Consider the following 12,047-nt stretch of genomic DNA (forward strand, 5'->3'; position numbering starts at 1 on the left):
ACTCTGTGCTATGGACACAGCCTGCCAGGCTCCTCTGTCCGTGGGATTCTCCAGACAAGTACACTGAAGTGGGTTGCCATGCCCTCCTCTAGGGGATCTTCCAGACCCAGAGATTGAACCTGTGTCTCTTACATCTTCTCTTACATTGGCACATAGGTTCTTTACCACTAGTGCCACCTGGGAAGCCCCATAGGAAGTCACACTATGATGTAACTCAGAACTATATGAAATTTGCATAGGATATTGTTAACAATTTTTAAAAAAGCAAAATAACAGAAAAGCAGACATAATTTATTCACATTTGTTGTAAAAGAAAAGATGAATTACATCATGAATATAAATGTATGGGTTCACTTTGGATTATATTATCACATAAAGAATCAGAGGGTATATTTTAGATTGTTAACATGAGTTACTCTGTGACTAGGACCCATGAACATGACTGAGGGAAAATAGAGAAGCCAGGGGGTGTTTAATTGCAATTTTAAATTCTTATTCCTAAAGATTCATGTTAGATCAAAATTTTGATCCTTGATAACTCACTGTCACTTTTAAAATTTTAATATTGGCAAATCCATTTGAAAACACTGCTGCAAGTTTCAGAGTAAATTCCATTTTCTTTGACGGCAGCACAGCTATTTTCTTGAGCTGGTCCTTTTATGAAAAATCTGAAAAGGAGAAGATAAAGATATTATTCATCATCATTGCTGAAGACATCCATTCTGTTCTCAGTTAAAAACCTCCCTTAATTAAAAGATAATTCAAATATTTAAGGCATTTTCAAATACTTAGAGTCATGAAACATTTCAATACCTCTGTAATTTAGTATTACTGTCTGTGATAGAGAATTCCAAAGTCTGTTTGTAAATGACAGAGCTAAGAAGATATCTGTGCTCACATTCTATCCTAGTCTTCTTTCCATTGTTCTATGTCATCCATTTAGATTAAAAACTGGGAGTGTCACATGAGTAGCTCATTAAATCTTTCTTGGTTTTTCATATCCATTTGTACAATAGTGATACAAATATTTACCTCATTATGTTGTTACAGAGGTTAAATGACTAGATGTTTGTAAAGAACTTAGTACACAAACTGACCCGCTTGCATTGGTGGTTCAGTGGTAGAACTCACCTGCCACAAACTGATCCATGTAAGCCCTAAGTAAATTATACACTTATTGTAATACTTATCCATAAAGTGATGTGTTGAATACAATAATGAAGTTATATATAAAATATTGTACTGTTAGTGATTTAGTCTGTTAAGAATTTATTTAAACTTAGAAAAAAGGTTTAAGAAGGGGTCACAGAAAAGATATACATGATTTTCAAGGCTTCCAGAATAATAGCGGAAAAGTAAGTGTTGGATTTTCATATTGGAAAATACACCTACATTTGAATTTATATATGTTTATGCTTGAATTTTGTATTGAATGTTTGTGAACAAAAATCCCTAGGCATAGTCCAGAGTTAAAACTCAATCCTAAAGGTAGTGTTTAGTGGATTTGGCATAAGGAAGAAACCTAAGTTAGCATCTTCATAAGTAGCCAATCAGGTCATGTCCATTGATACAACTTAGATCTCACCCATAATTTTATTCTCCATTCCAAATAATGTCTTCAGTTGACTTCCTTAGATTTATTAATTTAGTGCAGTGAGATAGAAAATGTGTGTGTTGTTCAGTCGTGTTCGACTCTTTGTGACCACATGGACTGCAGCTCACCAGGCTCCTCTGTCCATGGAATTCTCCAGGCAAGAATACTGGAGTAGGTTGCTATTCCCTTCTCCAGAGATAGAAAGTAAGTAATATTTATTACTTCACTCCTTTATTACTTAAGTAATAACTTATTAAGTATTAACTGAGTAAGTAATAACTGATTACTTAATAACTTAAGTAATTACTTAATAACTTAATAAGTAATAACTTAATTACTTAATAACTAATAACTTAATTACTTAATAACTTAAGTAATAACTGATTAAGTGCTTAATCAATATAAGTAACTACTTCTTACTTAAGTAATAAGGACAATAACACAATAGTATTCATTAACCAATAGTACTGGTTACCATAGTGAATGTTTCTTTTCACTGCTGTAATAAATTGTCAAAAATGTGGTGGCTTAAAGCAGCACAAATTTTTATCTTACAGTTCTAGATATCAGAAGCTCAAAGCTGGTCTTAAAGAACTACAATCAAGTGTCTTTGGAGCTGTCTGCTGCAGTCACTGGGGAAAAACTTGCTCATTGCCTTTTGCAGGTACTAGAGGTTGCCTGCACTCCTTGGCTATCAGACAACTTGGACCTCTGCATTTATCTTCAAATCTCCTCTGAGCCTGCCCCTACTTTCTCCCTCTCATAAGGACTTGTGATTACATTGGGCCCACCTGAATAATCCAGCATAACACTTCTATCTCAAGATTATTAATTTAATCACACTCATGAACTCTCTTTTAGACTTAAGGTAACATTCACAGAATTTGGGGATTAGAACATTTAGGGGCACCATTACTTTGCCTACCAACATAGGGATAATATTTGAGTTTGCTGGTCCTACTATAGTATAATATAATTTTATAAATTAATACAAGTGCACAAAAGCATTCATAAAATTTTCAAAACCTCAATAATCTCCTGCAGCTGCTGAGAGCATTTAGGATTATTTTGTTCTGTCTTGTATTTCTTATTTGTTTTTTTAGCATTGTGATGATCTTACAGTATAAAAAAATCATGTAGAGGTTTTTTTTAATTACTAAAAATGACTAAAAGAATCATTGATACCAGGGAAGGAACCAAGGAGGAAAAGGGAGAGGATGACATTGGGAGATTGGGACTGACATACATATACTATTTGATACCATGCATAAAATGTATAAAAAAGGTAGCTAATGAGAACCTACTGTATAGCTCCAGGAACTCTACTCAGGGTTCTGAAGTGATTTAAATGGGAAGGAACTCCAAAAACAAGGATGTATAGCTGATTCACTTAGGTGTACAATAGAAACTAACACACTATTATAAAGTAACTATAGTCCAATAAAATTAATTTTAAAGATAAAAATTTTTAAAGTATTGAGAACTTTGAAAGCAGAAGACTACATTGTTTCAATGTACCTTTCCCTTATAAAGTGTGAGGAGTTTTAAAATCAGTAAGTGAACAATCATTATTGTTTTCAAGTCCTTTTGCTTTAAAAACCAAGCCAAAATTTGTCATTACTCCAGCCAACATTCATTTTCATCCTTTCAAATTCTTTAGTACCAAGAACTATTTGAGTTCATTTTGATATGTTTATAGATGCTTTAAGGAGATAAATTCTCTGATAGACAATAGATCATACTGCCTTTTGGGAAAGACTCACATCTTTGAATCCAAAGGAGAATCATCCACCCAGGTCCATGTTCTTTTCAGGGAAGTAAAGTTAAGCCCAATCCACACATAGTTTGATTGTTTTAGAGTTTTCTGTATAAAAGCCTAAAAAGTGGGTGATGAGTAATTAAATGAACAGGATAGCTTAATGATTTAGACATACTAAATAAGATTTTAGAATTCTACTGGACAACTCACACTCTACATGAAGGCTTTTATCCTAGTCAATCATCTTATTTACACATACATTATATATCATATGGATTTCCCTGGTGGCTCAGCTGGTAAAGAATCCTCCTGCAATGTAGGAGACCTGGGTTTGATCCCTAGGTTGGGAAGATCCCCTGGAGAAGGGAACAGGCTACCCACTCCAGTATTTTGGCCTAGAAAATTTAATGGGCTGTATAGTCCATGAAGTTGCAAAGAGTCGGACACAACCAAGCAGCTTTCACTATATATCATGTACCAGGACATACGCTGTGAAGTGAAAGTGAAAGTGGCTCAGTTGTGTTTGACTCTTTGCGATCCCATGTAGCCCACCAGGCTCCTCTGCCCATGGAATTTTCGATGCAAAGATACTGGAGTGGGTACCTGTCCCTTCTCCAGGGATAGAACCACGCAATCGAACCACGGTCTCCTGTATTGCAGGAGGATTCTTTATCAGCTGAGCTGCCACTACCTATAAATTAAACATCAATATTCAGACCATAATTACCCCAAGTCAAGGGAAGCACTGGATTCCAGCTCAGAATTTAAAAGGCACCAAAAGTTCAGTAGCCAAGATAAAAGATAATTTAATGAAAAGGTGGGAAGAAATTTGAGATAAGCCATTTTAATGGCAAAGCAGCAAGTATCATAAGCTTGATACTAAACCACTTACCAGTTCAAGTTGGTTCTGAATAATTAGTAGATGAGATTTTTCCCCCAAACAATACTTATAACTGTCACTCCAATTTTTCATCTCATTAGAGAACCAATAGCACTTTTCTTGATATTTCAGCCATTCTGATGAGCACATTCCTACAAATTGACAGTGAAAATACTTGCATATTGTATGAAAAAGAGTAGAGCTATGATAAAATCATAACAAAGTGTTCAGACTCAGACAAGCTATCCAAAATACAAATGAGAGTCCATGAAAATTAAGAAAACTGATTTATTTTAAAATATTTCTTTTATATTTTTGTCTGTGTCAGCTCTTCATTGCAGCATGCAAGCTTCTCTCTAGTTGTAGCAGGCAAGCTCAATAGTTATAGCATGCTGGACTAGTTGCCCTGGGGCATCTGGGATCCTAGTTCCTCAACCAAGGGTCTAAACCAGGTCACCTGCATTGGAACTTAGATTCCTAACCACTGAACCATCAGGGGAAGTCCCAAGAAAATTAATTTAGTAAGATGAAGCAAAACCTGTGTGTGTGTGTGCTAAGTCACTTCAGTTGTGTCTGACTCTTTGCCACCCTATGGACTGAAACCCACCAGGCTTCTCTGTCCACGGGATTCTTCAGGCAAGAATACTGGAGTGGGTGGTCATGCCCTCCTCCAGGAGATCTTCCCCACCCAGGGATAGAACCTGCATCTCTTATGTCTCCTGCATTGTCAGTAGATTTTTACCACTATTGCCACGTGGAAAGTCTGAAGCAAAACCTAGACAGATATAAAGGGATTTTTTTTCATGTCATAACCTAATATGATTACTAAAATAACATGTACCAGTCAAGATATACATAGCATTAACGCTATGAGAGATTAACTATTATCTATACCATTTGCCGGAGAAGGCAATGGCACCCCACTCCAGTACTCTTGCATGGAAAATCCCATGGATGGAGGAGCCTGGTAGGCTGCAGTCCATGGGGTCGCTAAGAGTCAGACACGACTGAGCGACTTCACTTTCACTTTTCACTTTCATGCATTGGAGAAGGAAATGGCAACCCACTCCAGTGTTCTTGCCCGGAGAATCCCAGGGACCGGGGAGCCTGGTGGGCTGCCGTCTATGGGATCGCACAGAGTCGGACACGACTGAAGTGACTTAGCAGTAGCAGCAGCATACCATTTGCTTAGCATTTATCCACATAATGTTTTAGAAATCTTTCTCATTGCTTTATGTGTGTAAATTGTTTTTAATATTTCCTTTTTGATATTAAGTAACATTGAGATGAATAACAATTTTTTATCCTCTTTATAATTGCAGGTCCTTTGATTTTCTTAAATTTAAATTAAGGCATTCTCAAATTGAAACTGAGACTTTCAGAATAACAATGAAGAAAAATGTAGTATAATATAAAAATATAAGCACGGATCAACATAACTGTTCAAATTTCTGGCCTTTACAATCTCTTTATTTTCTGAGACAAAATTTATGTAACATAAAATTCACAATGCTAACCATTTTAAAGTACAAAAGCCATGGGTTTTATAACATCCAAAAGATGTACAAACATGATGCACACCTATCTAACTCCAAAATAGTTTTCTCACCCCAAAATGAAAAGAGGAGTGTGGGATTTCTCTTTAGGGTGATGAAAATGTTTTGGAAGTAGATAGATATGATAGTTGCACATTTGAATGTCATAACACCATTGATGTTTAATTTTAAATAATTATATTTGTTAACATTACCTGAATAAGAAAATTAACAGGAAATTAATTTCTTATAATTATGCAGTATTTAGACTGACTTTAATGAATGCTTAATGGTGTCTATTTGATCCCATGTTTACCCATCAAAGCTTTCTTACTTCTGAAAAAGTTTCATTACATAAAGGGAAATTAGATAGCCAGAGTATAAAAAAGTGGTAAAATTATAATATTTCAATTGGATGAGGACTTGTACATGTAAACAGACAAGTAATCTGAAAGAAAAGAGTGTTAATAAGTAAATATAATACATATGACATTTTTACATGGGATAAGGAAACTGTAAACTAGTGGATTTCAGAAAAATTCTTTGACAAGTAATTATAGAATAAATCAACTGTACCTTTTTCACATATCAAACTATCAAATAAAAGTCAAAGGTTCAAAGAATAAGTGTTAAAAATTTAAACTAAAAGAAAAGTTGAAAGTAGGAAGAACAGTTTCCCAAAAGTCTGGATGGTTGGAAGTTCTAACTTTAAAATCATAACAGATAGCCTGTTAGATATAATTACTTTTATCCATTTTGTATTTGAAAAAAGGATAAATGAGACAAAAAATAGTTATTTACATCATTCCTTACGATCACAATTAATTTTCATGTTTATATATTTCAATACGATTTTAAATTCCTAGAGGGAAGGGCCTTTTTATGTTGTTTTACAGCTGTCCTTCCACAACAACAACAAAAAAAAAATTTAAAAATATGTGAATCAAGTTTTGAGTAAAAAGTAGATTTATATCAAATCTTCATTAATTTAGTCTACTGCATACCTCTTCAATGGGATTTTTTTTTCAAACTTAGAAAATCCAAATGATTAAAAGTGATAGAGGCCAAAGCTTGAGAAATACCTTTATGACCTGTAGCTCTAGAAACACAGTGGTCTGCATCTTTCTTATGTATATTGCCTCTTGTGTCACTATTGACTTCCAAGTATCCAGTATCATCATGCTGGGTGATGTTTGAATTATACTGTTTTAGGCATTTTGGCAGCACTTCCTGAGAAACTTGAAAAGAGGATTATTTTAAGGTTGAGAAAACATCTTCTCTAGGCAATGTCTCAGAGACAAATTCTTCAGAACAATTCAGATGGTTGGAACAAGAAATAACTGAAGGGATAATGATAAATTTTCTTTTAAAACATGTTTGTGTTTAATGAAAAGTGAATTAAAGTATTACACAATGAATTCATGTATAGCACCTGTATTTGCTTAGGATCTATTCTGTGCCAGGCATTGTCCTAAGAATTTGTCATACAATAATAAATACAGCAAAGTTCTAGTTCTAGGGGTTATGCATGCTCTTTCCATGCTTTTTTTTTTTTTTCCATGCATTTTTTAAGTGCACCAACAGGTGCATTTTCATTCCTTTTTTATTTAATTATTGGAATATGGTGGCTTTACAAATGTCGTGTTAGCTTCTGTTGTACAGCATAGTGAATTAGCTATATATATACACATGTATTCTCTCTCTCTTGAGCCTCTCCATAGCCATCCCACCCCTCTAGGTCATCACAGAGCACCGAGCTGAGCTCCCTGTACTGTACAGCAACTTCCCACTAGCAATCTATTTTACACATGGTCATGTACATATGCCAGTGCTACTCTCTCAATTCGTCACACCCTCTCTTCCCACTCTGTGTTCACAAGTCCGTTCTCTACATCTGCATCTCTATTCCTGCTCTGCAAATATGTTCATCAGTACCATTTTTCTAGATTTCGTATATATATATATGTTAATATACAATATTTGTTTTTCTCTTTCTGACTTACTTCAGTCTATACATTGTATTTAGCCCAGTCTACCCTGAATTTTTTTAATGTTTTTTCCACTAAAATATGGGATTTCTCACCATGACTATTCCTTTTTTTTTGAAGGATTTGTAGCAATGTTTGGAGTCTAAAGATTGTTCAGCAAATATTTGGACAAAATCAAGAGTAAACTGAATTCAACCTTAAATAATAATGTATAATTTTTTTAAGAAAAATAATGTAATTCAATCTATTCACAGATATCTAAGAAATCCTGAAGTATGATTTCAAACACATTACATACACACACACTTACATACACTTTTCTCCTAGTAAACTGTATGCCACTTGAGGACAAAATATGTACCTGATTCAAATACTTAATCAATATGTTACTGTGGGGCATAATATATTGCTTTATACATAGTTAAATCATTAAATCTTTAAATTTAATCTAGTTAAATCTTTGTTAGTGTAAAGAATAATGAATGAATATGAAAAGAGTAATAAGAAACAAGTAAACATTTTTCATATTTTTATTTAATTAAGATCATTTAACTTACCTAACAGACTCAGGGTGATCAAAGTCAAAACCAGAATGCCATTTAGTCCTCCAGATATCCCCAATAAGATTTTATATCGGTGTGACATCACAGAACAGTCTAACAGATTAATCACATAAATTAGCTTGGAAAGTGCATTCCTGTGAAGTGATGGCAATTGTAATAACAAGGTTGTACACAATATAGATTTTGAATATCATAGAATATTAGGCAATAGCAACATAAAATCTAAGGAAACAGAAAAATACATATTTATCTTATTTAGTAATGATACTACTCCGGATGATCAGAATGGTGGGAAGAGAAAAGCTACCTTTGAAGTTGCCAATCCCGGTCAGGAAAGAGTGTAATAAATCACACAGAACAGTATCTCAGGGAATTAGTGCACACCTTTTCTCTTATAGTAATATTAACAAAAATAGTAAAATAAGTTTTATCAGAGTTCAATTAAGGAATATTTTACATTTCCCAGATTGCTTTTGGATATTTTGATATAGTACTAATGATAGTCAATAAATTTCAACACATGTAATAAAATGCCATTATATTAAAAATCAAACAAATGATTATCAGAAAATGTTAGGATAAAGAGTGTAGAAGCCTATTCAAATTCAACTCAGACTTAATTATTTCTCCTAAGTATCATGGGATAACTTTCAAAATATGAATTTAAGGCATGTTAAATTCAGCATTATGAAGAAACTAACATTTTCATTACCCTGAGAAGTGGTATAATTTAACTTAGAAGCTTAGAACACAAGCACTTTACCATCAAAAATAAATGTATTTTAAACAAGCAAAAACCAATGAATTTTAAGAGTGTTCACACAAAAATCTTAAACATATTAGTAGTAGTCAAAACATACCATGATCATGTTGAATTTATTCTAGGAATACAAGAGCTGTTCAATAGTAAGAAATCCATTCATCTCACATTCATAGAGCTTGGGTAAAATATATCATCATCTTACAGAAGTAAAAAGCGAATAATAATATCCACCACTTTATGCTAAAAATTAAAGATGAAATTGATGGGCACTTTTTCAAGAGAATAGTTCTTTGCCTAATGAAGCTAACATCATCCTTAACAGAGACACATCACCAAAATAAAAAGCAAACAAACAAAAAAGTCAGTATATCATGAATACAGACTTGAACAAGTGGAAATTCAGCCATGAGTGCTTTGAAGGCTAAATGTCAGAGATAAATGTTCCTTAAGTCGATTGATAAATTAGGAAGCATTTAATATACCATAAAACTACATCTCTTTTTTGTTGTTGTTGTTGTTGTTTATAATGAAAGTGTCTGCAAAATGTATTATAAAATTATTCGGAAAATAAACAAGTGAGAACAGTTAGATAAACACTGAAAAAGATGGAAATATAAAATTGTTGATTAGATTAAAATGTCATGTCTAATTCCCAACTTTACAAAATGTTACCAAAGTTTACTAAATACCAGCAAAACATATTAGTAAATAATGATTATTAGCACATGCCACTTAAATTACTAGGAGTTGCAAATTTATTATTTTACACTTTCCTGACCTCTTTTTCTGTGCTAAGACACATTTTGGTTTACAGATGGCATCTACAAACTGAATGTGAGAAACGTTTTCACGGAAGAGCCCCTACATTTTGTGGTCTTTCATGTTAATATCTCTATTGTCCAAACAAGTTTTTTCACCTGATGAAAAACATATTTTAAAATTTTTGACATGCTGAATTAAAAGTTGATACTTTAAAATGTCATTATTTTATAAATGGTAAAAAGGTGAATGACTGGCACCAAAGATTCACTTTTTAATTATTAATTTTAACTAGATGTGTATATTTCCTAGGTATATCCTTAATAATATGAGGCAAAATATTACTTCAAAGCAAATAGCTGTTAGTCCCATATTGATAAAGAGAAAGAGAGAAAAGATAGACGCAGAGACAGACAATGGGAAAATATCACAAAAATGAAACAGTCCAAGAACAGAAAAACAAAAAAACAATAATGGAAACTTCTATCCACATTAATATTCATATGAATATTATTGTTCAATCTCCAAGGCACATCCAACTCATTGCAACCCCATGGAGTGCACCATGCCAGGCTTCCTGTCTCACACCATCTCCCAGAATTTGCTTAACTTCATGTCTATGGCAGGGCTCATAGATTTACGAAGTTTCTCAAACCCCTTCACCATAACAAGGCAGTGATCCAAGAAAGGGCACATGAATATCAACTTATAGTAAATCCTCACGCATATTAATCCACAACAATTAAAAAAAAAAAAAACCTGGATTCCATACCTTGACATTTAAATTGAAATGTTTGGATAGAACTCCTTTTCTTCAACTGTGTGTTCAAGGTCATGTATATTTCTTCATCTTGCATCTTCAAATGTGGGTGGATGTGTATGTAAAATTTTATGTTTTGTTTTTTTAAATATGCAATAAGAGAAGAATAATAAACCCACTGCTAATCAGAAACTGGCCTCAAATGGTCCACTCAAGGTACATACAACAGGTTCACAGTTTCATCCACTGGTCGAAAACCTCAAAGGAAATGCTATTTTTGATTTCCGAGCAAAGATAACACATAATTTCTCAACTGTCCACCACACATTGAACTTAATATAATGTTTTTTTTTTCTTTTAAAACTTCCTCCTTATAAATTTGTAAGGTCAGGGAAATGAAAATTGTACACTTCTTCAGTTCAGTTCAGTCGCTCAGTCATGTCCGACTCTGCGACCCCATGAATCACAGCTCACCAGGCCTCTCTATCCATCACCAACTCCCGGAGTTCACTCAGACTCACGTGCATCAAGTCAGTGATGCCATCCAGCCATCTCATCCTCTGTCGTCCCCTTCTCCTCCTGCCCTCAATCTCTCCCAGCATCAGAGTCTTTTCCAATGAGTCAAATATTTGCATGAGGTGGCCAAAGTACTGGAGTTTCAGCTTCAGCATCATTCCTTCCAAAGAAATCCCAGGGCTGATCTCCTTCAGAATAGACTGGTTAGATCTCCTTGCAGTCCAAGGGACCCTCAAGAGTCTTCTCCAACACCACAGTTCAAAAGCATCAATTCTTCGGTGCTCAGCCTTCTTCACAGTCCAACTCTCACATCCATACATGACCACTGGAAAAAACATAGCCTTGACTAGACGGACCTTTGTTGGCAAAGTAATGTCTCTGCTTTTCAATATGCTATCTAGGTTGGTCATAACTTTCCTTCCAAGGAGTAATCGTCTTTTAATTTCATGGCTGCAGTCACCATCTGCAGTGATTTTGGAGCCCCCAAAAATAAAGTCTGACACTGTTTCCACTGTTTCCATCTATTTCCCATGAAGTGATGGGACCAGATGCCATGATCTTCGTTTCCTGAATGTTGAGCTTTAAGCCAACTTTTTCACTCTCACCTTTCACTTTCATCAAGAGGCTTTTTAGTTCCTCTTCACTTTCTGCCATAAGGGTGGTGTCATCTGCATATCTGAGGTTATTGATATTTCTCCCGGCAATCTTGATTCAAGCTTGTGTTTCTTCCAGTTCAGCGTTTCTCATGATGTACTCTGCATATAAGTTAAATAATCAGGGTGACAATATACAGCCATGACGTACTCCTTTTCCTGTTTGGAACCAGTGTGTTGTTCCATGTCCAGTTCTAATTGTTGCTTCCTGACCTGCATATAGGTTTCTCAAGAGGCAGATCATGTGGTCTGGTATTCCCATCTCTTGAAGAATTTT

General features: G+C 34.4%; 1 protein-coding gene across 2 annotated transcripts; it reads right to left on the reverse strand.

Moving 5' to 3' along the window:
* Window positions 1-270: 270 nt before the first annotated feature.
* KLRF1 (killer cell lectin like receptor F1) lies at window positions 271-10,805 on the reverse strand. Of its 2 annotated transcripts, none has more exons than XM_005207077.5 (6): window positions 10,614-10,704; window positions 8,314-8,453; window positions 6,851-7,006; window positions 4,246-4,385; window positions 3,358-3,470; window positions 271-668 (listed from the first exon to the last, which is right to left on the reverse strand). In XM_005207077.5, the coding sequence occupies exons 1-6, from the start codon at window positions 10,619-10,621 to the stop codon at window positions 560-562; spliced, it is 666 nt and encodes a 221-aa protein (XP_005207134.1). In that variant the 5' UTR covers window positions 10,622-10,704; the 3' UTR covers window positions 271-559. The 2 variants fall into 2 exon arrangements, with proteins under 2 accessions (XP_005207134.1, NP_001092590.1); NM_001099120.2 differs by having other exon boundaries at window positions 276-668; window positions 8,314-8,412; window positions 10,614-10,805.
* Window positions 10,806-12,047: the final 1,242 nt, after the last annotated feature.

Source organism: Bos taurus, chromosome 5, assembly GCF_002263795.3.
Source record: "Bos taurus isolate L1 Dominette 01449 registration number 42190680 breed Hereford chromosome 5, ARS-UCD2.0, whole genome shotgun sequence".
Lineage (NCBI taxonomy): Eukaryota > Metazoa > Chordata > Mammalia > Artiodactyla > Bovidae > Bos > Bos taurus.

Bases quoted from the DNA above. Each gene is read 5' to 3' on its own strand.
- KLRF1 (NM_001099120.2), bottom strand. From the start codon at position 10,698: ATGCAAGATGAAGAAATATACATGACCTTGAACACACAGTTGAAGAAA. The intron at 8,413-10,613 runs GTATGGAATCCA...TTAATCTGTTAG, and splicing joins ATTTCAATTTAAATGTCAAG to ACTGTTCTGTGATGTCACAC. The intron at 3,471-4,245 runs GTAAGTGGTTTA...CCCACTTTTTAG, and splicing joins TTCAGAACCAACTTGAACTG to GCTTTTATACAGAAAACTCT.